Source organism: Grampus griseus, assembly GCF_964374135.1.
Source record: "Grampus griseus genome assembly, chromosome: Y".
In the NCBI taxonomy this organism is placed as follows: Eukaryota; Metazoa; Chordata; class Mammalia; order Artiodactyla; family Delphinidae; genus Grampus; species Grampus griseus.
Window position 1 is genome coordinate 16,765,170 of NC_139016.1, and position 27,984 is coordinate 16,793,153.

The 27,984-nt window shown below is 40.0% G+C and overlaps 2 protein-coding genes across 2 annotated transcripts in view; one reads left to right on the forward strand and one right to left on the reverse strand.

Moving 5' to 3' along the window:
- The window catches only part of LOC309817710 (carbonic anhydrase 5B, mitochondrial-like), a gene marked incomplete at its 3' end in the record, with an annotated part of 193,620 nt that overhangs the window by 4,372 nt on the left and 161,264 nt on the right, over window positions 1-27,984 (reverse strand). The gene's annotated exons all lie outside the window — the stretch shown is intronic.
- On the forward strand, window positions 8,103-10,191 carry LOC309817738 (thymosin beta-4). Its single transcript, XM_082647013.1, has 3 exons — window positions 8,103-8,158; window positions 9,193-9,306; window positions 9,746-10,191. Exons 2-3 carry the CDS (start codon window positions 9,207-9,209, stop codon window positions 9,778-9,780), a joined length of 135 nt encoding a protein of 44 aa, XP_082503139.1. The 5' UTR covers window positions 8,103-8,158; window positions 9,193-9,206; the 3' UTR covers window positions 9,781-10,191.

Genomic DNA, 27,984 nt, shown 5'->3' on the forward strand with positions numbered 1-27,984 from the left:
CCAGTGTCCTTGGGAGTGGGAGGCACCCCACAGGGTTTTTGGATCCCCTTTGATGTTATTTTTAGCCCTTTGAATGGGTGAGGTCTTTTTGATCTGGGTGTAACATTCATTGAGGGTAGGGTTGAGGTATGGCCTGAATTGCACCAGCTGGCATCAGTCCCCAGTCTTGCACATTTGTTTTATCAACCCAACCGAACATGTACTCTAAGAACTGTTTTCCCTTAAATTTTCCCTTATTGCTCAAGCGCCACACGCGGAAGTTCATACAGGGACATAAGCCACCTGTGCATTTTTCTTGCACATGCTCCATGGTTTCCATCGGGGGTCCCCAATCCCCGGGCCCCAGTCCACTACCGCTCTTCAGCCTGTTAGGAACCAGGCCGCACAGCAGGAGTGAGCAGTGGGACAGTGAGTGAAGTTTCATCTGTATTTACAGCCACTTGCCAGAGCTCACATCACCGCCTGAACCATCCCCACACCCCATCCATGAAAAATTGTCTTCCATGAAACCAGTCCTTGGTGCCAAAAATGTTGGGGACCTCTGGTTTCCATGGTCTGAGTTTCTTGCTCAGATGCTACAACGTTTCTGTTTTAGATGCCATTCCTCCATGTGTCATGACATCATAAAGTGCAAAACAAGGAGGTAGTTTTGCGTTCTGCCTAATTCCTATACATGAGGAAGCTGTCCTTGGGTCAACCCCGCGTTTCCTGCCTCACATGCACCTAGGTTCTAAGAAAAGCCTGAGGCACTGGGAGTGCTCAGGGAATGAGAATGAGAAGGCCAGGGTAGACTTCAAACTTGGGAACCTTATGTGAAGTGAAAACATGGGGCTTTGTGTGACTACACAGGTCACAGGACTGTGAAACCAGCCTTAGAAAGAGGAAGTTGTCAGCGTTAGCCAAGAGGTTCATCTTGGCATGCTTTGAGCTTCCTCTTTAATTTGGCTGGTTGTCTATTACCTGTGGTTTACTTTTCTTATCATACAGTTAGTATTTTCTGCTGATGGTGCAGAGTCATATTCTATGGAAAATCTTTGATGTTCACAGACAAAGCACATTAAATATATGAACATTTATTACTTGCTAGTGATGATTTTGCTTCACAATGGAATAACATGTTACAATTGTTAACACAGAAATCCATTGGGAATATGTATTGCTTCCTACTTCAATATATTATTTGACCTCCTATTTTTTAACCATTGTAATATGAATGACTGCTGGAAAAATATTAAAGAAGTAAAAAGCTGTGTAAAACTAGTAATACTCTGGATATAGAACTGTCTATTGCAAGTACATTTTTAGGAGGATGCAAAGAGAGCAGATAGGGTTTCTATAATATAACTTGAAAATTGGGGCAGGCAAATTTTTAATTTATATGATCTAGTATTTTAATAGTTATATATAAATGTTTTAAAGATGGAAGACCTTGGTGGTTTAATGAGACAGATTGTAACTTTATGCATTGGCCTATAGAAAAAGGCTAAAGTCCTTAGTTTAGGATTAGAAAAGTATGTAATTCTTAAATGAGATGGCTTCTTAGCCAGCTAGTCAGAGTTCAAATTCTGCCTCTGGCTTTCACTGTGTGGGCAGTGACATATGATTTTGGAAATGTATTAATATCTCAAGGATTCCCACATCTGAGATGGAGAAAAATAACAGTGTCTCTATCATAGGGTTGAAGATTAAATGAGGTATTTCATGGGAGGCTCCTTGGTATACAATAAGCATTCAAGAATGTTTCCTAATATTACTGCCATGATTATGGTCATGATTATTGTTCTTTCTATTATTGTTATTATACCACTTGGCCCTGCCTGCCTCTCCACTTTATTACCTGTCAGTTTCTCTTATTCTATGGAAACCCCATTGAAACAAAGCTAGTCCTCACTTCCTCATGTACTTGAAGATTCTCTGGCTTCTTCTTCTTTTTTTTTTTTTTTTGCAGTACACGGGCCTCTCACTGTTGCCATCTCTTCCGTTGCGGAGCACAGGCTCCGGACGCGCAGGCTCAGCGGCCATGGGTCACAGGCCTAGCTGCTCCGCGGCGTGTGGGATCTTCCCGGACCGGGGCACGAACCCGTGTCCCCTGCATCGGCAGGTGGACTCTCAACCACTGAGCCACCAGGGAAGCCCTCTGGCTTTTAAGTTGCTGTTTCTGTGCATGTAGGCAGAGTAACCAGTTGGAGGGGATGTTGTAGAGGCAAATTCAAGCTGCAGAAGGGAACCGGGTTGAATGAGATCCCCTGTAAAGCTCCTTTTGGCTCCAAGATTCCATCAAATCAGTAAAATCAACAAGAAAGTTGTAATAGAGAAGAACAAATATTACTCCATATTGGATGTTTCTTTTATTTATTTATTTACTTTTCTCTGTGTTAGGTCTTTGTTGCTGAGTGTGGGCTGTCTCTAGTTGCAGAGAGTGGGGTCTACTCTTCGTTGTAGTGTGTGGGCTTCTCACTGCGGTGGCTTCTCTTCTGGCAGAGCACAGGCTCTAGGTGCACGGGCTTCAGTAGTTGTGGCTCACAGGCTTAGCTGCTCCACAGCGTGTGGGAATCTTCCCAGACTAGGGCTTGAACCCATGTTACCTGCATTGGCAGGAAGATTCTTAACCACTGCTCTACCAGGGAAGTCCCTGTTTCTTTAACCTTGGTATTCTATTGCTTTTGCTACAAGTTAAGAATGTTGCCTATAGCCTGAAATATACAGGATAGCCTATTCTCAAGGCTCTGACCTTTAAGGGTGTAATGTTTTTCACCCATATGGAGATAAAAAGTTGCAGAACAGAGAATATTTGTCTTGTTGGAGGTTTACAAGAACACTGTGACCTAACCTATGTGAACAGATGCAAGAACAAAGGACTCCAACACCAAGAAGTTTGGAACAACCAGCCACATCCCCTCCCCTTTAAGTATAAGAAGGCTGAATTCTAACTCAGGGAAGATGGGTCTTTGGGACAGTAGTCCACCATCTTTCTGATCTGCTGGCTTTCCAAATAAAGTAGCTATTCCTTACCCCAACAACTCATCTCCTGATGTTTTGGCCTCTTGTATGGTGAGCAGAATGAGCTTGGATTCAGTAACAAATTTAGCAGCCCAGGGTCCAACATTCTCGAGAAAGTTCTTTGACCCTCCTCTGCTCTCCTGGTACTGCCCCCTCCTTTTTAGCCCCCTAGCTGAGGGAGCCTTCTGTTCTATTGCATAGTGTACAATGTGGAGCCCTCCAAGCTGGGAATCCTGGTAGAAATGGGCCTCCGTGAGCACATCGACTTGGTAGTCAGATGTCGAGCAAGTTGCTTCAATTCTCTGAGCCTCGGTTTCTTCAGCAGTCAAATGGGAGTATTAGTAGCCACTGCACAGGGTGAGAACTGAATCAGATGTTGTACACAAAGGGCTTTAACAGAGGGTCTGATGTACAGCTAGACCACTAAATATCACCTCCCTGTCATCAAGGGGAGACTTGGGCTGGGTCTTTAAGGAGATTTAGATGAACAGGTGGAGCTTGCGGGGTCATAGGGGAAAGTGGGCTGAGGTAGGTGGGGGCAGATGGCAAGAGGCCCTGAAACATGGACAAAGGGACCTGGGCCTGAGAAAGCAAAAAGTCGGGAGCCTTGCTTAGTCCCCATTCCCCCTCCTCTTCTCTGGTCAGTACTCCGCATAAAATGTAATAGGTTAAAAATAACAGGATGAATTTTCCTGAACTCAAATTTCAAGTGCTGTTTCCCCAGCTTTGGAAATAGCTACAAATCTGTCCCTGCCCACCCTGGAAAGCAACATAAAACACAGTGTACCCTGACAATGCTGCCTGGTTCCACTGGGCATGGGCTTCAACGTGGCCACCTTCCAGTGCAGGTCCTCTTGGCATGGTTTTCACGGGGTCTGTGCCCCCCCCAAAGAGAGGAAGGCAGGGCCTGGCCCAGGTGGGCTGTCTACTCATTTTTCACTAGAGAGCCCTGAGCCCAGAGTGCACAATGCAACCTGTAGCTGCCTGATCTATAGTTCTTTTGTCCAGCATATGGTAACCCACTTAAGAACTGTAGCTTCTATGATGAAGACATCATCCCTGACATCTGAAATATTAGTACTAAAAGGATTAAATTATCTGGAAATGAAAGCACAGTGGCTAGAGTCACAGACTCAGAGTTGGCCGAGCTGGGGCCAAGGACATTCCTCACCGAAGCCAGTCACTCCCATACCACGCCTTCAATGTTTATTGAGCAACTGCTATGTATCAGGCATTGTCAGAAACAAAGCAGCCTGTCTCACACTCTTCCTGGAGCACACTCAGGGCAAAGGGGTGAAAACTTTTCTGTACCCTTAACATCAATGATACAGAGTGGCTACTCGCTGAGTTATCACAGCACTGGATTTCTAAGCCTCAGTTTCCCCATCTATAAACCTCTCCTCATGGAAAGGCTGTGGGCATGAAAACAGTCTTAAAACTCCTATTACTTCACCTGACTCTTACAAGGCATCAGCCACTGGGAGGTGCTATTTTCAATTTGCTGGAAAGCTACCAAAATATCTCCTCTTACTAGTACTTCTGAGAAATAGCTAATGTAAAAAACATATAAAAGTTTAGTTAATACCAAACCCTGAAAGAACAACTCTTAGTCCATATTAGATCTTTCACTTTTAGTTTAAACTTTGTGCTTTGTTGCCTGTGCTTTGTAAAAGAATGTTGTCTACAGACTGAAATATACAGAATAGGTTATTCCCAAAGCTCTCACAGCTAAGGGTCCATTCAAAGGATGAGAGATCAAAAGTTGCAGAACAGAGAACAACAATTATCTTGTTGGAATTTTACAGGAATATCATGACCTGACCTACATGGACAGCTGTAAGAACAAAGAATTCCAACACCAGGAGGTTTGCAACAACCAAACATGCCCCTCCCTCATCTTGCCTTTAAAACTGTTTTGCTGAAGTCTTTAGGAGAAATCAAGGTTTTGGGGGCATGAGCAACCTGACTCCTTGTATGGCCCTGCAATATATCTTTCTTTGCTCCAAAGTCCAGTGTTTCATTATTGTTTGGCCTCACTGTGCGTTGGACACATGAACTTGCATTCAGTTACAATAATAATAATGACAATAATAATGATAATAATAAGTTTTTAAAATGCTTACTATTATGTGATTTCCAAGCATTTCAGCCTCCCAACAACACTGTGTGGTACATACTAAAATTATCCCATTTCACAGATGAGAAAATTCCAGCACAGAAATATTAACAGGCCAGAGTCACACATGTCTTAAGAATATTGCCTGAGTTTGCATTTGCTTCCATTTGCCTCCTGCTACCCCTTCCACTCTCTCTAGATTCCCGACAAGTTGGCAAGTCAAGTCCAACAATGTAGACTCTTCTTTTCACCAGTTGCCTTCCTCTCTTTCCCTTCCTTTCTATCCATATCTAAACACAGCAGAAGGCTGCTTGTTACAAAACTAAAAAAATTCTCTAAGCATTTGCAAATTTCTATTCATTAGTCCCCTTTAGATACACTGTTCTGCAAAGCATAACCCTTTCTAAGGAAAAGACCTTGGTAACTAAACAAAGAACAAAGCGGTTTTGCTTTTTTTTTTTTTTTTTGCTTATCCCCCCTCCCCCACAAGTCTACAAGGATTAAGCCAAAACCTGATGCTATCAATGACTAACAGTGCACTCTGGGAGGAAATTAAGTTGATAACCGGATACTCTGTGCTTTCCACAGAAGGCCTCTTAGATAGTAAAGATGTATACCTCACACAGAATTTTAATAAATGCAGGTTCTTAAATACATAGGAAAGCACCAAAATCATTACCTTGAGTTATCTGTTCTTTGTGTTTGCCAGTAGTCTTTTACCAAGATGCATGACTGTACATATTCCTAGACAAAAATCACACATACACTGGCTCTCCCCAACCTCCAGAGCAGCTTCTCAGAGCTCCTATGCAGCTATCTCTTAGGCTCTAGTCCTGAGAAAGACCATGAATGAAACAAACTAACAACTCATGCTGTATGTTTTCCTTTAAATGGAGAGGAAGAAGCAGCAATGAGTTGGTAGTGGTATTCTTTTCTAAACAGGAAACATTGGAGGAAAGAAGTGATATTTGACAGGCTCTGATTGACAGAAAGAAAAATAGAGAAACTACAGAGATGGGGTCAGTAAAATGCAGCTGTCAGTTGAAACCCACCAAAAATCCACCCTGCCACATATTCTGTTTCTCAAATGAAGTGGACCCTCACACCAGTCTCCTAGGATGGGGTCAGGGAGACATGTAACTAGAGAGGTGACATCCTGCACAAAAAGTCTTTTTGCCTGCACAAAAAGTCCAGTATCCCCACTTGTGAACTGGGGAACCAGACAGTAACCTGCCCCTACCCCCCTCTCCCTCTCCACTGAAGAAGGAAGGCCAGTGGAGGAAAAAATGGGGAGGTTTGAGGTGCTCCTGCAGTGGCTTTTAAGTGCTATATAACAACAGACTCTAATCCCAAGTGAGACAAAAGCCTCTGCCATAAACATGGTTAGCAATGAGTTTCTGGAAACATTTTCTGAGGATGCAGGGAGGGAGGAGTATTGTGCATACTACTTTACCTTAAAACAACAACCTGGTTCATTTTCCTTTCACAGGCCATGTGCAGCGTGGCCCACCCCGGCATGGTATGCATGGTATTTGCAAGTAATTTCAGTTGTAAGAAGAGGAGTCCCTAGTATTCACAGAGTCAGGTGCCATTTTGAAAACTGCTCCTCTCTACCTAGAGCTCCCAAATTTCCGGATGTAACTTAGAAGTGCACTTCAAAATGGAATCCTGCTCTTTCTGTCTTACTTCACTCTGTATGACAGACTCTAGGTTCATCTAGTCTCTACAAATGACCCAATTTTGTTCCTTTTTATGGCTGAGTAAGGTTCCATTATATATAATGTACCATATCTTCTTTATCCATTCCTCTGTTGATGGACATTTAAGTTGCTTCCATGACCTGGCTATTGTAAATACTGCTGCAGTGAACATTGGGGTGCATGTGTCTTTTTGAATTATGGTTTTCTCAGGGTATATGCCCAGTAGTGGGATTGCTGGGTCACATGGTAGCTCTATTTTTAGTTTTTTAAGAAACCTCTGGATATATGTACACATACAGCTGATTCACATCGTTGTACAGCAGAAACTAAGATAACATTGTAAAGCAACTATACCCCAAGGGGAAAAATAAAATGGTATTGTGCTCCAAAAACTCCATTCAAAATATAGAGTTTGATTTTTAAATTCAACCTTCAGAGTTTTAGGCATAATGGAATTGCAGTCTCTGGCCTTCAAAACCAGCCTCCTTAGCAATTCACAATTTAGGAAAGTAATGAACAGGAAAGTGAAAAAACTTCCTCCTCATCAGGCAGGAAGTAAGTAGCATAGCTTGAACTTGACTGACTTTTTCTAAGTGAGAGGTGGTGTACTCTATAAACTCCAGATAAATTAACAACGAATCAGCAGCTATTAGTTATTTGGTTTCGGTGCTCACCAAAATTGTAGCGATAAAAAAATTTGCATGCTACGGTAATAAAGGTTTTTTTTCTTAATCATTTATGGTGGTTTACTTCCCACGCAAGTCTAGGAGGATGCCAGCGAAGAGACAAAGAGGGCCGGGGTGGGGCGTAGGGCTTCCACTGGCCTGAAAGCTGAAATCACGGGAATCGCACCGCTGCAGTGGGCGAGGGCCTGAGGCGAGGGACACCGCACCCTGGCTTGGGGATGTCTGCAACGGACAAAGGCACCTTCGCAGTAAAGGAATGCCAGTCCCCCTAGGTACCACCCAGGCCTTTAGTTATCACGCTCCGGTCCCCAAGAACAGGTTTGCGCGGCTGCTGCAAAAACCCATGATGACAGAACAGACATACAGGGCTGGGGACATACATTATGAAGGAAGTGTTGCAGGGTGGGTTTTGCGCGTTTTATTTTTCCGCCCTCGCTGCGGTTAGGTGCGTGGGTGGACACGGGGTGTGGGTCCCCAACGCCAGCCAGGCCCAGGACGCCGTTCCGGAGACGCTGCGCGAAGAAGTTAAGCACGCCGGCGGTGACGTCACCTCATTTACATAGGAGCGCGCATATAGCGGCGCCAGCCGGGCCTCGCCCGGCACTCGGCGGCGACTACTGCGGAGGCCGGACCTCGTTCGTTTGTAGCTCGCTCCGGTGAGCCCTGGGGCCCCTGCCACTTTGCTCCCCTTCCCGCCCCGCGCCCTCATTCCTGAAGCCGAGCACGAATCGTCTTCCCGGGAAAGGCTGCCCCTGGGGAGCTTGGGGGTGCTAGACCCTTCCAGATGCTGGGTAACGGGGTCGAGAACTCGGTGATTTTTTTTTTTTTAATATTTAAAAACTTGGCAGTTTTGCTGTGGCAGCTCCGATGGGAACATTTTTTTCTTTCCTCCCCCAAAAGCATTCTGCATGCCTCGTAGGCGATGATGAATCAGGAGCAGCAAGATCCTTTGTTCCCGCTCACACCCACCCAAGCCCGGAGCTCCACAATGACATTTTTTCTCTCTCTTCGCCTATGGCTTTATGGGCTGTATCTGTTAAGGTTTAAGGCGGCTGGGCTATAATATGAAGTGTTTAAAACGCCCTTCTTGCAGGGGGATGTGTGCAGAGCTGCGGAGTGGCTCCTAAATGCAGATCAGCGTTGATCTAGAGGGTGTGGGGGGCAGCTTTGTGTGCGGCTGGCTACATTGTTGAGCGAAAGGAAGGAAGCGGGTAGGGCGGTGGTCGGTGGCGCCCGGCAGCAGCTGCCGCCTTTGTGAGCAGAGAAGAAAGCAGGACGGCTCGCATCTTTGGGGAAGAGGCCACGTATAGAAAACGGAAACATTTTGTGCAGCCTTGGCTTCATTTTAAGAAATCTACGTCGATTTTCTTCCCCTTAAACTTAAAATGGTTTCACTTTTCTGTAATGTTGAAACGCTGCAAGTAACTAACCCACAGTGGTTAACTTCACTGTTCCGAAAGATTTGGCCTCCTAGTGTGGGCGATCTTCCCAATTTGACCCCCCGCGTTTTGAAATACTAAAGGCGGGGAGGGAGGCTCTCATTTTTTCCTGTAGAAAGAGTATGATCTTTAGCCCTGAATGAAAGCGGAAGGAGTCAAAGTGGGTTTTCCGGCAGGAGACAGGAGGGCAGAGGCTTGTTTCTGAGTCGGGAGGCCTGCCCTCAACCTCCCTCTTGGCTTTGTACCTGCAGCTTCCTCTGCAGCCATGTCTGACAAACCCGATATGGCTGAGATTGAGAAATTCGATAAGTCGAAACTGAAGAAAACAGAAACGAAAGAGAAAAATCCACTGCCTTCACAAGAAAGTAAGCCTCCCTCCCACCCCCCTTCTTTAGAAAAGACCGAACGGGAGTGGCGGGGTGGGTAGGAGAGGATGGGAGGGGCTGGGAGAATTGGGGTGGGTGCAGGGAGTGCGGGGGAGGAGCTGACAGTTTTTTGATTCACGCGGCATGGAAAGGTTAATTGAAAATTGCCTTGCAGTCAACAAACACGGGGCTTTAATAATCTAATAATTGAGTGTTTAATATACCATATTAATATGCAAATACCTTTATCCTTTTCTCTGTTCAAATGTTGTATATCACATAAATATTTCATAGTGGAATGCCTATTTGTGCTTGTAGAAATTTGATGAGGAGAGATGTCTTTAAACGAAAGTACTGAAATCCTATGCTCGGCTATACTGAATTCGCATCTCCAGCCCCCTCCATCTTTTTTTTTTGTCTTTTTCTTTTCCGGTCGCAGCGATTGAACAGGAGAAGCAAGCAGGCGAGTCGTAATAAGGCGTGAGCCTCCCATATGCACTGTACATTCCACGAGCATTGCCTTCTTATTTTAATTCTTTTAGCTGTTTAACTTTGTAAGATGCAAAGAGGTTGGATTAAGATTTAATGACTGTGCTGCCCCTTTTCACATCAAAGAATGGAGGAGAACTACTGACAACAAAGGCCGCGCCTGCCTCTCCCATCCGCCTGTCTGGCTGGGAGGAAAAGAACTTGCATGTTGGTGAAGGAGGAGGCTGGGTGGGACGACAGTGAAATTTAGAGTAAAGAGCAAGGTGGTCCAAGGTGTCCTGCGGGCTGTAAAATGCAGTTAAATCAGAGTGCCATTTTTTTTGTTGTTGTTGTTCAAATGATTTTAATTATTGGAATGCACAATTTTTTAACATGCAAATAAAGTTTTAAAACCTACCTCGTGTGGCTGGTGTCTGGAAGGCTTATTCCCAGATTAAATCTATGCAAAGGGGCCTGCCTCTTGGCCTCACTGGGGAAAAATAAATGACAGACATCTGGTGATCTAGGTAAATTACATTATATCATAGAAAAGGGTTTCACCTGGGTATGTGAAATCCCTTGTCTAGACTAGCTAGTTGGTACATCATTTTCATAGGCTGAATTCATGTGAGGTGTATTAAAGACTTCTTAAAAATATATTTACAATCTTGGTTTTGATAAGGCAACACTTTCTATAACGAAAAAAATGAAATGGGAATATATATAGCAAAGTATTTCTGGTATCAAATTGAACTTGGTTATTTAACCAGTTACTGGCTTTGATACAAATAGAATTCAAGCAGTCTTACTAGATAAAAAAATGCGTGGAAACTGCATTTTTAACAGAGTCTTAAAAAGGAAGTTAGTATTTGTGATTCCTCATTGTGTAACGGCTCACTTTCTATTAGAATTCAACATTTAAATTTTTTTATACAGTGAAAAATACATATACCATTAATGAATATGATTTTAGGATAATTAAGTACTGTTAATTCAAATAAATTAAAATATTTGGATTTTTAAACTGGTACCAGTGGCATTGTGCTAAGTTTAATTCAACATGAATTAATTGGCTCATTTCCAGGTTTTTATTGTCTGATAATCCTCAATTTGAAATGCTTTCAATGATAGGAAAAGGAAAGCCTTTGTGTTTAGTCATTTTAATGTGCAGGAAAAGAAGGAAGTAAATTACCTTTTTTTTTCTAATAGTCTTAACACTATTAATCCTTAATGGATTCCGAGGTTCTCTAACAAAAACAACTGAATTTTTAAATGAAAGTTTATGCAAAATCTCAAATTTACAATGTAAATATCCAGGAAGGTAAACTTTTCACCCAAGAATTGACATATGAAAACATCTTTCTTGGGCTTCCCTGGTGGCACAGTGGTTAAGAATCTGCCTGCCAATGCAGGGGACACAGGTTCAAGTCGTGGTCCTGGAAGATCCCACATGCCGTGGAGTGACGAAGCCTGTGCGCCACAACTACTGAACCTGCGCTCTAGAACCTGCGAGCCCCAACTACTGAGCACATGTGCCACAACTACTGAAGCCCATTCACCTAGAACCCGTGCTCTGCAACGAGAAGCCACTGCAATGAGAAGCCCGAGCACCTTAACTAGAGAAAGCCCGCATGCAGCAACGAAGACCCAACACAGCCAAAAGTAAAGTAAAATAATAAATTTTTAGAATAATAATAAAATGTCTTACTTGAAGTTGGGGTGGGAATGAGGGTGGGGGATAAAGGTGAGTGCAAATTGTTGATTATTCAACTGGTTGATTTCATTTCCTTTGCTAAACACATTTTGAGAAATGCACAGGAAACCATTTAAACTGGTTTAGGTAATCAACCAGACCATCAACTAGAAGCCTTGATCTGCGTTGCAAGGGAAGGGATGGCTGCAAAACCTGAAGTGCCACATCCTGCTTGATGAGAAAAGACAAGGACAGTGAGCACAAAGTTCAGGGAACTTTCTCAAGCTGAAGCCTGGCCCTCCAGCCCTGCATTTTCTCTTCTTGCCTCTAAGGAAGGGTGTGGCAAAATGAAAATGTGCAAGGCACAAAGATAAACCAAACCCAGGTAGGTTTTTGCTGTGTGCATTTTTCAAACAAGGCAAAGATTGTAAGAAATTACCACACAGAAATTAACATACCATTGTAAAGCAATTATACTCCAATACAGATGTTTAAAAAAAAAATTACCACAAATCCTGTATCCTCAATTTAAAGTAAGTGGATACCTAGAGGAGCAGGATTATTCATGAGATCAAGTAAAGGCAAAGAAGGCCTTTTTTCGTTTGGAGGGCAAATTATTGAATTTTGGCTACTTGATATGTGGGTTGGGGAATCCAAAGTTTCTGCCTATTTCTGCCAGATTTGCTTTGTATTCTTAATTTTGCACATGGCAGGTGAAGGTGGAGTGGGGAAACTACATTTTAAAATTTGATGTGAGGAGAAACCATTGTTTTGTTCTGTTTTCTTTCCCCAGGAGTGTGAGATAATTTTGCCACTTGGGGGTATTTATGAATTTATTGCCGTGGTATTTAGGAGATTGCAGTGAACACTCTTTCTTACAGACAGAAAGGGAACAAGAGGTTTACCATTAAAATGAAGGGTCATCATTGGATTCTCATAACCATTAGATTCTCCCCACATCTTTGTGAGTCAGGTAACGTCTCCTAAATGCATGAGGAGGATCTATTCATTTCCCTCAAAGAACCAGCTAACTCAAGACAGAATATTTTCTGTTACTTCTAAATGAATGGTTCCAAATTCATACTTTGGAAAGAACAGTTCATTTTGGGAATAATATTAGCCCCCAAATAAAGGTAAAGTATCCTGAGCCTTAGCACAGAATTTAAGCTCAAAATACACTACTTAGTTAGGATAACAGAACAGGTCACCCCCAGATATGCCACTTTTTGATATATTGACTATTTTGAACTGTAGACACACTAAAAACAGCAAATACAGTGAGAGGCTTTCACTGACATCCCCTCAGCTGCCTAAAGACAGATCCTCCAAAAAGGATACAATTGTTATCAACACATTCTTACTCCCACCCCAGGGAGTTTCATTAACTAAGGGAGATTGACTCTTCATCACAGAAGAGACTAGAAGACAACAGTACACTCAAAGTTGTCACGAACTATGCTACCTCTCATCTATTATTTTAAAAATCACTCTCCCCTGAGAGACCTATATCCTCTCCCCTTTCCTTATTAATGTGGTATTTAATCCTTGGTTCCAAAGTTACCCACTTTTCCTGGTTGTTATACATGTATATATGTTAATATATTTCTATTTTATTTTTCTCTTTTTAATCTCTTTACTACCATGTTCTCAGAAGAGAATTCCAAAGAGTAGAGAAGAAATCTATTTTTCTCCCTTATATTAACCTTGAAAGTACTTATTGCTTGATTACTCTAGCAGCCCTCACACTGCCCCAGGAGGGCACAAGAAAAATGTATTCTTCCCTCTCCCTCCCCAGACACAAAAGTTCTCAATTTTAGATTTCATTTCCAAGAGTGACTTACACTGTAATCTAAGAGAATTAAACTCAGCAAATTGGGGTTCCAATACATTTTATTTACGTATAATGAGATGAGATTTATGGATGTCAGTATTCTAGTAAAAAATTACATAATTTTCTGCTTCTGAGGTCCTGACATTGCCTGACTCCAGCCCATCCAAAGACTGGTTGCTTTAACTCAGGACCCGAGTATCCTGTCAATAAATTCCTCTCACGTTAGCTAGCTGGAATTGATGTATATTGTCTGTCACCACTCAGTCACTTGCAATATGCTTTTTTGTCTTTTTTTGGAATTTTATGTCCTTTTATTTATTTATTTTTTAACATCTTTATTGGAGTATAATTACTTTACAATGGTAGGTTTCTGCTTTATAACAAATTGAATCAGCTATACATACACATATATGCCCATATCCCCTCCCTCTTGCGTCTCCCTCCCACCCTCCCTATCCCACCCCTCTAGGTGGTCACAAAGCACCCAGCTGATCTCCCTGTGCTATGCGGCTGCTTCCCACTAGCTATCTGTTTTACATTTGGTAGTGTATATATGTCCATGCCACTATCTCACTTCATCCCTGCTTACCATTCCCCCTCCCCATGTCCTCAAGTCCATTCTCTACGTCTGCGTTTTTATACCTGTCCTGCCCCTAAGTTCTTCAGAACCACTTTTTTTTTTTTTTAGATTCCATATATATGTGTTAGCATATAGTATTTGTTTTTCTTTCTGACTTACTTCATTCTGTATGACAGTCTGCAGGTCTATCCACCTCATTACAAATAACTCAATTTCATTTCATTTTATGGCTAATATTCCATTGTATATATGTGCCACATTTTCTTTATACATTCATCTGTCGATGGACACTTAGCTTGCTTCCATGTCCTGGCTATTGTAAATAGAGCTGCAATGAACATTTTGGTACATGACTCTTTTTGAATTTTGGTTTTCTCAGGGTATATGCCCAGTAGTGGGATTGCTGGGTCATATGGTAGTTCTATTTGTAGTTTTTTAAGGAACCTCCATACTGTTCTCCATAGTGGCTGAACCAATTCACATTCCCACCAACAGTGCAAGAGGGTTCCCTTTTCTCCACACCCTCTCCGGCATTTATTGTTTGTAGATTTTTTTGATGATGGCCATTCTGACTGGTGTGAGGTAATACCTGTTTGTGATTTTTTATGTCAAGTTCTTTCCTGCCTCCATGCCCTACATATGAAAAGGAGTAAAAGAGAACAGGATTTGCAGAGAGACCCTCAGGATAGCTAAGCTCTATCAAGGAGTCTGTAAAGTCCCCCAAAAGAGTACATAAGTGATAGAGAAGAGAGTAATTACAGAAATAAATGAGACACAAAAAGATCTAGGCAATACAACAAAATGTCCTAGATGAGAAAATATTTTCCCAGTCAATGAAAGGGCCTACTGAACAAAGCTAATGTTGTTCCTACATGGTAAATATTTATTTAACTGTCATTATTTAAAGCACTTAATCTTTTCAGGTAAAGTTTATCCATGGTGTTAGATTCATGCCAAGTAAGTCTTTCTGTTACAAGTCAGAGTTTAAGAACTCAAATGCATAAAGGCTAATGACAATTGATTAATGGTCAAAAATCGTATCTCTAAGTAAATTGACCTGAACAACTACTGCCCCAAAGGGTGGTAGTACAGGTTCCCTGCTGGTTCAATATCCACACTCAATGTCCACAGATAAAGTTTTATTGGTACACTCCCAAATGCATTCACTTGAAAAATGTCTATGACTGCTCTTGTGCTAAAATGGCAGAGTTCAGTAGCTGCAATAGAGAGCAAATGGCCTGCAAAGCTGAAAATATTTACTAACTCTTTAAAGAACAAGTTTTCTGCCCTCTAATTTATACAAAGCTATTTTCAGAAGGAGAATTTAGGCACAGCATGAAATGTTTAGACACACAAATTACCACAGTGAATTGATATGGAACATAAACCTAATGTTTCATGTGATATTTCTAATGTATAAGCTGGGAAAGTGAAAATATGGAGATTAAAGTAAAAAAACAGACATCAAGAACCTAAACTTTGAGCATCAGGAAAGGGCATAGAATAGAACAAATGTTTGAAGGCATGTATTTACAGTTGTCATGTTTCCTTTCTGTATTAGCATGTTACTCTTTCTGAAAGTGGAGGTATGCAACCAGAAGGCAATCGTTAACCTTTCCTGTTTGACTAATGGATGAAGGATACTCAGCTTTGATACCAGTCTGAGTAGGCTGTGATGAGTGTAACTTTTTTTTTTTTTTTTTGCGGTACGCGGGCTTCTCACCGTTGTGGCCTCTCCCGTTGCGGAGCACAGGCTCCGGATGCGCAGGCTCAGCGGCCATGGCTCACGGGCCCAACCGCTCCGCGGCATGCGGGATCTTCCCGGACCGGGGCACGAACCCGTGTCCCCTGCATCGGCAGGTGGACTCTCAACCACTGCGTCACCAGGGAAGCCCGAGTGTAAGTTTTGATAGCTAATATCTTAAACACACTTTGGAGATCCCATGAAAAGGCTGAGTATGTGTCTATATGTTAATGACCCCCTAGAGGTGCTGTGGTCAGGTTCACTTTTTAGTTTGGACATATTTCAGTCCAGTTGAGATGGGATAACATTTTCAGTATTGTTATTGAAGAGAATGGTCAGTGGTGGAGGACAGACATGGGTAAGAAAAATAGTTACCCTTTGTAATTTCCAGTTTGCATATGTGTATGTGTCTGTGTGTATCTAATGTTTTATTTTGAAAGTCTCTTATTATAGAAATTCATATATACAATTTATAAATATATAATAAAGATACATCTTTGTATATATTTGTGTTCTTAAACATTTATTGATAACTATTATATGTGGTAATGAAAGATTTGGATATTTCTCATCTTAAGTTTTTTATTGCTACATAAGAAATTGCAACAAACTTAGGATCACAAAACAACACGTTCATAATGTCATAGTTTCTTTCTGTTAGAAGTCCAATGATGGCTCATTGGGTGCTTTGTTCAGTGTCGCACAAGGCTAAATTAAGGTATTGACTGGGTTTACATTCTCATCTGGAATCTCATTTTTCTTCCAAGTTTCTGTGGTTCTTTGCAGAATTCATTTCTTTGAAGCTGTAGAGCTCATTGTGGCTTGCTACTTCAAGCTCAGCAAGAGAAATTCTCTGTGATTCAGAGAAGAACTTAAGCCCTTTTATAGAATGCCCAGCTGATTAAATCAGTCCCACCTAAGATATTCTTCCTTTTGATAACTGATTGGAACTTCGGTTATGTCTTCAAAATTCCTTGCCATAATATAATACAATCAGGGCATGACACCTTTATTATATAACCTAATCGTGGCATAACACCAGGTAACAAAAATCATAGATGTCACTATAGAATTTTGCCTATTTTACTTCTGCTCAAGTAAAGCATGCATTCCAGAGTCAGAGGGTGCTAACTCTGAATCTTAGCTCTCCCACCTACAAGTTCTTTGACTAAACAAGTAACTTAATATTTCTATGCTTTATTTCCTTTAACTGTAGACTCAAGATTATTCTAGCACCTACTTCTTTAGCCTAGTGCTAAAATTAAATTGAATAATATTTATAAAGGATATAGTACACTGGCAAATAGCAAGTGGGGAGTAAATGACATATTCATTTTCAGACAATAGAAAAATGATGTTGAACAGCTCCAGAATTTTAATCACTGGATCTTCAAAAAGAAAGGCAAGAGGGGAAAAACTAAGAACATGTTATCCCTGATGTTATAATAGAAAGGGCTTACTTTGGTGGTGATTTAGAATAAGCTAATTTAATACATAGTGCATTAACACAAAGTGAGACACTATAGGTGAAAGTCTCTACCTTCAATAACTATTATTTGAGTTTAAATCTGGACAGCAATACCTGCTTAATAATTGTCTTTGGATAAATTGAGTGATTAGTTTCTTTAAAAAGTCAAATCACTTGTTAAAGCAAATAATTTCTTCCCTGTTGCTGTTACCCACAGAGCTATTTGAACATGGCAAATACTTAATGTGCCCACATGACCCTTCCTTTCTATTCTAATTGAGGATGAGATCTATTATTATGAAACCAAGAGAGAAAGTCTAACTGTAAGAACATTTGCCAAAGATCTTGATGAAGTTGTGTAGCAAATGGAGGAATACAAATATGAAACCCAGGATTCATAGTTTCTGTACTGAAGAATAGTTCTTATCTACCTCCTAGTCTCAAGCTAAAAGCCTATTATTAAGCCTTTCTCTGAAGAGAAGAAGGACAAAAACAATATCCACAAAACAAGAAGAGCCTCCCCAAACACCACTCTAAATCTTGCCCTTGGAAGTAAAGTCAAACAGCTTCCACTTATTACAGACTTCCTAATATGTGGAAAACCACAACCCCACGTTACCTCATGCTTACAACAATGGGCAGACAGAAACCACAAGGTGTGGGCTTTTGTCTTTCTCCTATATTGGCTTCTTATTCTCCAGAATGGCTTCTAGCCTGGTAACAGGGAGAGTGCCTGCTGGCTGAGGAACACTCTGCAGAGTGGCTGGTATGGCTGTCGGTGGTGTCTGGGGAGCGTGGGAAAGGAAAATTCCTGGGAGCCAGGGTTGTGCTGTAGGTCTAGTAACTCAGCCATCCTGGAAATCTTGACATGCCTGGTGCTTTGGGATCCTTGGACTTCCTATCAGAGTAAAATAAAGAGCTAACCATTCAAAGCTTTCTGTAAGAGATTGTGAGAAATGGGATAGGGAAAGAGTTCAACCTACATTCTGAATCTCATTTTTAAGTGATAGTAAGACATCTCTGAACTGAGAGGGGAAGTCTGCATTCTGACACTGATATACTTCTGATACCAACTGCAAGTTCAAGGGCTTCCCAAGACTAGTTTCAGTAATTCGCTAGAACAATTTACTGAATTTACAAAGCTATTATAATTATAGTTATACTTTATTTCAGTGAAAGAATACAGATTAAAATCTGTATTTTAATACAGATTTTAATGGATACATGGGGTAGAATCCAGGAAAAAGTTGTCCTTACCAAAGAGAGATTTGTTCTTGCCTTTGGTTATTAGGGGATAATCTCTAAACTGTTAAAATGTGCTGCCTATCAGGCATGTCTTTTTTTACCTGGAGCATTGAGCAGTCAAATAGTAACAATGTGATTTGGGGTTAGGTCTTTGTGTCACATGACATCAGCAGGGTCTCTTGACAGAATGTAGACTTCAGAGTGAGATCATACCACCGTGATGAAACCCTAAAAGAAATCTCTGGACACCAAAGCTCAGTTGAGCTTCCTGTTTGACAAAATTCCTTGCGTATTGTCACACATCAGTATCTGGAAAGTAATTAACTTGTCCATGACTCCACTGGGAGAGCACAACTGGAAGCTTGGCAATTTAGAATTCTCCTCGAATTATTATTACTAAGAGAAATAATTAATCGACGGGGTGCTGATTCAATTTTAGTCTTATATTTCTGGATTGTTGGAGCTACTTAAGCAGCTGGCCCGTGGGTGGACTCCTTAGAGCACATTTGAACACCTTACAGAGAGGTACATTTTACCCAAGGCTGTACCATCTTTCTGGCTCTGAGAGTCCCTGGAATGCTGGTGAAAGGATGCTAAGTCAACCCTCCACATTACTTATGTGTTTCCATGAAAGATATAATAAACCATGTTTCTCTATACTGTCTGAAGATGGGTCATGTGGCAGGGTCTCTCTTGACAAAGGCGGCCAGGAAGTGACTCTCTCCTCCCCAGAGACAGCATTCTCAAATTGCTTTTTTTCTGCTCAGTAAGGGTTAAAGGAAGTGAAAACTGTCATACTCTTCTGCATGCTGTCTTTTCAGACAGAGCAGAAAACACCACCCATACGTTCTTCTAAATGTTTGTTAAGAAATGATTGAAAATAGCATGCAAAAAATTGTATCTGTATTTGCTTCTTCTTCTTTATCTATGAAATGAAAGCAAAAAGTGACATAGTATTTGCATTTGAAACTGCAGTACTATTAAAGCTGTGTCTACTGGCTCAACAAGTACACAATATTCTAGAAGCATGAGCCCTTCCCAGAAGCCAACTCAGCCATTTCTTAAGTATGAAAAGAACTGGGGCATGTGGTAAAATACAATGTTAAAAATTGTATTTTACAATTATAACAAGAGTTTTCTCTGTACTCATACTGTACTCTTATGTGCATGTGATTTTTTAAAAACAACAGCATGAAGTAGAGTGATTAAAAGAATCTGCTACAGAATGTGAAACCAAACACTTTTCCATTTCCTTTTACAATTTTGAAGAGCTTTATTCCCTTTTTCTTTACTACACTACCTGAGGCATTTTAAAATCTAAGCAGGTATGAACTCTGTGGGAAATTGAAGCTGTATTTTATTCAGCTTTATGTCCCAGACAGCCAGGAGTGGTAGTACTAGGATTTGATAAATAAAAACCATTCTTTCTTTAATTGGTGCATTTTCTTTACTTAGGATAATATCAAATTTGAATTAGAGGCAAATACGGGGTGGCTAGTATTATTTGTCTGGTTTTAAGCTAGGGAGAAGTTCAAAAAACATTATTCTTCTCTTTTTTCTTTTTTCTATAAACTGGGAGATTTAGTTAGAAAATCTATCTTCAGCTACCATGGTGGCTTGACAGCCCTAGTTTTCTGTTACTTCCTGTTGTTTGCCTTTCCATGGCCTATTATGGCTAAACATTACAGAGAATCCCCTAAAACGTGAGGATTGATTTCATCAAACTATCTCTGGCATGAATATGACTATGTTTTCCTTATCTCAGAACTGGAAAATTAAGACCCAGAAGTTGTTAAGATACTTCTCTTTCCCAAGATATTTATTCTGCATATACATACAGTATTTGCATTCAGAAATTAAAAAGAAAAAACAAAACACAGATTTCTGTTTCTTTTGGTTTGAAAAGCCTTCACATAAATTTTGATGATTTTTATTTCCTCCAAACCTTAGCTTTATTGCCAGATTCTACTAACTAAATTCCAATTATAAAACTAAGTAAACCATCTAACTTTGTGATCAGGGCAGGGCATAAAGGAATTACCTAAGTAATTAAAATCTTATATTTTAATAACTGAGCCTTTTATGGCCTTTCTCCTCTGTTAAAATTGCTTGATGTCTCCTTGCTTGAATTTTTAGTTTATTCTGTTTTTAGCAATATTACTCAATCAAAAAAAGAAAAAAGGCAACAACTTTTTTAACTTTAAAATTTTTGTGACCTCCCACAAGAAACTATGATTATAAATTAGAAAGAGAAGAATCTTGCAGCTAAAGAATTATATTCATTTAATTTGCAAAATGCAGTCGTATTATAGTTCTTTAAGTGCCCAGAAGTCTAAGTCCCAGAGGTAAAAAACTGTTAAAAACAATCATTTAAAAACTTGTTAAAATGGAAGAAAAACTTTATTCAAGACTATGACAGTAGGAAACAGAGATTGAGCTCAACCCCAAACACTCAGGGACAGGTGTGGATTAATAGCCAAGGATATGAAGGGTTAGCAGATGGAAAATTATTTAGAAGAACTTGATTAGTCATCAAGGATAGGAGAATTCTTGCTAAACTGGCCTAACAGAATTCTTGCTAAAGTCAGGCCAAGGACTTTCATATCAAGGGAAGGGGAAAAAGAACTTGATAATATATATGAAGGGTGGGATTTCTTTCTCACTGACTTAGCAGGATGCTTGCTAAGATTGGGCTATGTAAGCTCAGTAAGGGCAGGGGTGTAGACCTAGTTGAGAAGACGACTGAGAGGAGTCTCACTAAAATTTGATCAAGAGAGTCTTTTTCAGAACCTCTCGTTGCTATCATTCAGCCTCTTAGATTCTTCCTTCATTGTTTTAAAATTGCCTTCAAATGTTTAGATTTAAGGGAAGAAAATTTGCCCAACTATTTATCTCACAGTACTGACTACACAGTAATAATTCAAGAATTACTAGCTCATTTACACTTTGTTCATTGTCTTGATTCTTTTTTTGTCTGAAAAGAATACAATAGGTGTGCAAATATATAATGGGAATATCAGAAGGAGAAGAATGAGAGAAGGAACAGATAAATATATTTGGAGAAATAATGACTGAGAATCTCCTCAAATTAATATCAGATACCAAAACACAGGTCCAGTAATCTCATGGAACACCAAGCAGAATAAACTTCCAAAAAGCTACATCTAGGGATTTAATATTAAAATTGCAAAAATTTAAAAAGAAAAGAAAAAATATTGAAAAAAGGGCAAAATACCTTACCTATAGCAGAGCAAACAATATAATTTCATCCAGCTTCTCCGAAGAAACCAAGCAAGTGAGAAAAAAATAGGATTTGAATATATAAAGTGTTGAGAGAGAAACAACACACCAATCTAGATTTCTGTATCTTGAAAACAATTCACCAAAGTTTAGGAGAAATAAATATTCTCAGAAAAACAAAAAGTAAAAGAATTCATTAACAGTATATTAGCTTTGTAATGTATGTTTTTTGTTTTGTTTTGTTTTGTTTTGCGGTACGCAGCTCTCTCACTGTTGTGGCCTCTCCCACTGCGGAGCACAGGCTCCTCACGCGCAGGCTCAGTGGCCATGGCTCACAGGCCTAGCTGCTGAGCGGCATGTGGGATCTTCCCAGACCGGGGCCCGAACCCATGTCCCCTGCATCAGCAGGCGGACTCTCAACCACTGTGCCACCAGGGAAGCCCTGCAGTGTATGTTTTTAAAAAAATTATCTAAAAAGAGGAAGAATGATATAGGTCAGAAACTACATAAAGAAATAAATAGCATCAGACAAAAAATAATGAAGATAAAATAAAATTTTCTATTTTTCTAAAAATCTAAAAAATGATAGTTTGTTCAAAATAATACTAACAAAAACGTATTTACTGTGTATGATCACATTTATATACTTGGGTATGCTTAGGTAAGATAGCAATGATACAAGGGATACTAGGTACCCATTAGGAATATTTGGTTATTATAAGGTATCAAAATACCCACATCATCTATTGTAACAAATGTGCTACTTAACTTTGCTATGAACTTAAAACTACTCTACAAAACAAAATCTATTCTTTAGAAAACAACACAAGACATTACAACAGAATTTTTTCCTTTTTTGGCCATTCTTGTATTTCCACATTTGGAAAAATTTGTGTCAAGCTATTCCACTGACTTCTTCATGTCTTATAAAAAATGAAGAGTGTGTTAAGACATCATTTTATGGGCCTGAAAGCTTTGTATCTTGCTTCTTAAAAAAGCTGGTACTATCTGTGTAGCACTCTTAAAGTTTTCTGCAGATAGCATAGGAGGAAGAAAATTCATTTTTCTTTTTAAATAATAGATTTTGGAACATGTCTGTGATAAATATAGATAGGATACATCTAGCAAATGTAAAATTATCATCAGTTTTGTAAAGGTACTGAAAGAAAACAACATATAGATTTGACTTTAACAGAAGTCAAATCTTATGGAGAAAGTAACATATAATCTAACAGTAGATAGAAATGAATGAAGAAGCATAGCTAGAGAACCAGAAAATAATTAAGAATTTTTAAAATTGATGATTTTTCTCTAGAGCTTAGAATAGTTTGGCAACTTTTTAATAATAAATACTCAGTGGTTTTCCCATGAAGCTTTAGACATGGGAAAGACTGATTCCAGCATAACAGACCACTATGTGTGCCTGGGAGTGTTCTAGGTCTTGGAGATACATAATAATAAAACACACAAAGTTTCTGCACCCAATGAGCTTGCAGGGACACTGAGAGACAGAGAGACACACACACAACACACACACACACACACACACACACACACACATACACACACACACACATATGTAATATGCTAAATGTATTGAGAAATGCTTTGGAAAAAAGAGAAATAGGACAAAGGACATGAAGAGAGGATTGGGGGTAGGGATCCTTATATTTTATGCAAGTCATGATCATCAAGATCTTTAATTTAGTCACCATTCTCTCTCTGCACAGATGAAGAAACGGGGGCACTGAGAGATGGCCCAAGGGTCCCCAGCTGGCTAGTGCCCACTAGGAATAAAACCCAGCTGTTATGACGCAAAACCAGTTCTCTTCCCTTTTTCTTCACCTTTGGCTTGCCCCCAGTTGGAAATGAGTTGCTGCCATCAGATTTTCAAGTTTATTATTTCTTCTCTTTGCAATCTATTTATACTGATTTTCTTATGAGTACAAAATCAATTCCCCTAATGACAGCAATAATAGTACTTAAGATGTAGGAAGGGTTAATTTACCAGTTGGTGACTTCAGAGTTGTCTACAGCTGGTCTAGCTGACTCTGTGGCTGTTAAGCATTCATGACACTGCCTAGCACTCTTCACCGTGAGGTGACACATTGAGGAAGAGTGCATTGCTTCTCTAACATTAATATACATGCGAGTCAGCTGGGGATCTTGTGTAAATGCATTGTTGAGAGTCTCTGCTTGGGCCACCCTGAAGGAAAGAGTGACATGAATGAGGACGCAGTTTGGACAGATTGCAGAACCACTCTGGCCAGCAGACCTACTCACATGCTCCATTAAGAATCTGCTTCTGTTACTCTTTACATGTGTGCATACTTGCAACCTTGCTACAAAGTTTGCTGTCAACAACTTCAACTGATACTGCATATGTGAATGCATGTCTTGGGCACTCAGCTTCTCAGGCGGGAAATTCCCCCTTACCCGCTCTACTGTGATCTGGCTGAACTTGGGAGAACTGGCTCCCCAAGCCTTTTTTGCAAGCTCAGTTTCTTTTAGAGGAAGATATTTATGATAAGAGAAAATTAAAATGGCATCTCTATGTGGATAAAGGTTGAACAGTTCCATTTATTCTCATGGAGGCAAAACCAGTTCTGATGGGTATAAGATTTTACAGCTATATGGGGCTTTATTTCCATCTGAGACTTTGGACCATTTAGTCTGTGTTCATTAAGAGCCATTGAGGGATGTGAGGATGGGGTGTTTACTGGGTAGTAGATATCTGACTTTGGATTTCTAGGCATCTGCCAAAATCTTATAGGCTGCCTGACTCCTTCTATGGTCAAGACTTGTCACCGCCAGGGAAAATGGCCATTCACTCTGGAAGAGTTGGACTCTCCCTGACACTCTCAGTAAGGAAGGACAAATGGAATGCTCTGAGCCACCAACTGATAGCCCTGAAGGTAGAATTTCACTCTGTGTAGTTTTGTTCAAAGTGGAGCTAAAAGGGTAGCAGGTAGAGGTGAACCTCCTTTATCAGTTACTAGCATGCTTGTCTATGACTCAGATATCAGAGGAAAACAAAGACTAGTTTCCTGGTCAATGTCAGCTCCAACCTGTAACAGCCTCCCAGTCTTGGGGAAGGAAACAGTAAAAGCAAATACCCTCTTACTCATCACCAAATCTCAAACCATTCCAATATCTCAAGGATGAGGCTTCTAGGAGTAAAATGTACCTAGATCAAGTGCGATTTAGCCCAGGATTAATAAATCACATTAGTAGAATGAAGGAAAATAAACACATGATCATTTAAGTTGACACAGAAAAGGCATTTGACTAAATCTAACAAACTTACATGATAAAAACTCTGAAAAAGCTAAAAATAGAGGAAAAATTCTTCACCATGCTAACAGGTCTTTATGAGAACCCCACAGCTAAAATCTCTTTTTATTTTTATTATTTAATTGGAGTATAGTTGCTTTACAATGTTGTGTTAGTTTCTGCTATACAATGAAGTGAATCAGCTATACATATACATATATCCCCTCCCTCTTGGACCTCCCTCCCACCCCACCCCCATGCCACCCATCTAGGTCATCATAGAGCACTGAGCTGAGCTCCACAGCACTAGCTATCTATTTTACACATGGTAGTGTATTTATGTCAAACCTACAAATCTTAATGGTGAAAAACTGAAAGCTTTTCCCCTAAGATCAAGAAAAAGACATGGATGTACTGGAAGTCAACATTGTTCTGGAAGTTATAGTCAGGGTTATTAGACAAGAAAAAAGAATGAAAGCATCCAAATTAGAAAGGAATAGGTACAACTATGTCTATTTGCATATTACATGATTCTACATGTAGAAAATGCCAAAGAATCCAAAAGAAAGATACTAGAGGTAATAAATAAATTCATTAATGTTGAGACCAAAAATCACATGGAAAAAAAATTTGCTCTTTGTTTATACCAGTGATGAAAAATCTAGAAAAAAATTAAGAAACCAGTTAAAATATCTTAAAGTATCTTAAAAATTTAAATGTGTAGGAACACATGTAACCATGGGAAAGAGAGACTTGTCCACAAAAAAATACCCCCAAAATTGCTGAAAGGAATTAAAGAAGATCTAAGTAAATGGAAAAAAATCCCATTCTATAAATAGGAAAACATTATTTTGGCAATATATGCATTTATTTATAAATTTTTAAAGTAAAATATGTATTTAATTTTGCTCCATGTCTTTTTCATGATTTGATAGTTCATTTCTTTTTACTGCTGAATAATATTCTACTGTATGGATGTGCCACAGTTTATTTACCCATTCACCTACTGAATGACATCTTGCTTCTTTAAAGATTTGGCAAATGTAAATAAAACTACTATAAACACCTGTGTGGAGGTATTTTATGAAAATAAGTCTTCAGCTCATTTGGGTAAACACCAAGGAGTGAGATTGCTGAATGTGATGATACAAGTAAGTATAGTTTTGTAAGAACCCACCAACCTGTCTTCCAAAGTAGCTGTACCATTTTCCATTCCCACTAGTAATGAATGAAGTTCCTGCTACTTCACATCTTCACCAGCATTTGCTGTTGTTAGTGTTTTGAGTTTTGGCTATTTTCATATGTGAGTGGTAATATCTTCTGGTTGTTTAATTTGCAATCCCTAATAACATATGATGTTCAATGTCTTTTCATGTGCTTATTTACAATCTGTATATCTTAGTTAGGTGCCTGTTCAGTTCTTCTGGCCACTTTTTAGTTAGTAACTACAGAAAAGCACAAAGCTGTAAAGCCAGATGGCCTCACTTGACTCTGAGAAGGTTACTTAATGTTTCAAAGTTTCATTTTCTTCATTTATAAAATGGAAGAGAAAAAGTCCTGCCTTGAGGATGGCTAGAAAGATCATGAGAAGAAGTGTATAGACAGTGTCAGCTCTGTAGCAGCTGCTTAATTAGAGGGACCTACTTATTTCTCCTCAAATTCTGTTTCTTCCAAGTCCTTTACAGTAGCCCCTAAATAGCTTTGCTCCTGGCCATGTAAAAATGAAGGCTTTCCTCAGAGTTCTCAATGGAAAACTCAGGGAAGCTGCTCAGTGTGTGGCCATGAATAATCCCAGACCCTTGCTGGTTTATCAGATCACTCTGATAGTGGGTCAAGGCAGTAGAAACTGTCCTCACAATTATCTGGTATGAGAGAGTGGTGAATTAAGTTAAAAATTATCAATTAAAATTTTATATGTTTATAAAACACTTCTTGTATATGTAATACTTTGTCAAATGCTATAGAATAACACACACACACACACACACACACACACACACACACACACACACACACACACACACACACACACACACACACACACATACACACACACACACAGAGAGAGAGAAGGGTAATATGCAGACACCAGGCAAAAAATAATAGGATGTGGCTTGGACCTCAGAATGACCAGTCCTTTTTTTTAATTCCATGGAAGATTCCAAATGTTATTAACATAACAAGTACAACAACTACAATAGCCAATATGTTCTGTACTGTATGCCAGCCATTGTACTAGGTGCTTGGCCCACATGACCTGACCAATGCTCTTAATAACCATTTGAGACTTCTATTGTCATTCTAATTCTAGACTTGAGAAAGTTGAGCTTTGGAGAAGTAAACTCATTCAAGAAACCTAAATCTAACTCCAACTTTCTTTTCTCTATTACACACTACCTCAGCTGAAAGGAGATGCTTAGGATATTGGAACTGGATGGTACTTGCCATTTGGTCCAACCTGTACTTCCTAAGGTTATGAGAGAAAATATTTCTGTGCTGAGATGGAAAGTGGTTGCTGACTTAGTTGGTGAAATGTGGGAAATGGTCAGCCTTGAGAGCAAGCTGCAGACATGCCAGGCATACTGCCGCTGCTCGAAGGGACTGTGCCTACTTGTTCCCCTCCTTGTTTCATTCCATGGGAGATAAATCACCAGGGCCCAGAGATCAGAAAGAATGTAAAATGAGACAAGAAAAGCTGTCTCCCCCCTGCACATGCAGGTTATTTTGGATGAATCTGGGCTTATGGGTTTCCTCCCAGGGAAGTTAACCTTGAGCCGAGACAGTCTGTAGATGATGTAAACCACCATCTGGCAACCAACCTCCTTTTTCTAGTCTATATAATCTGCAACTGTAGCATAATAAAATTTGCCTTGCAACCATCAGTTGTCTTGTCCTTCTGACCCCATTCGTCGGTGCTATTTCAGTTCCTTACCCCACCCCTTCTGACCCTGGGCGGTGAAATCCTTTCTCCAGCTGGTCTGCGGCAGTGAAAGGCTATGAATGGTGGGAAAGAGGCCTTCTTGGAAAGCCTGGTCATTGTTTTCCTCTTAGAAATGCTGAAAACTGTAGATAAATAGTTCCACAGATTCTGGAATATGTTGAAGACCTACAGACTATCTGAAAAGAGTGATATTTA

Coding starts and splice junctions, on each gene's coding strand:
- LOC309817738 (XM_082647013.1), top strand. CDS start 9,207: ATGTCTGACAAACCCGATATGGCTGAGATTGAGAAATTCGATAAGTCG. Junction 9,307..9,745: donor TCCACTGCCTTCACAAGAAA/GTAAGCCTCCCT, acceptor TTCCGGTCGCAG/CGATTGAACAGGAGAAGCAA.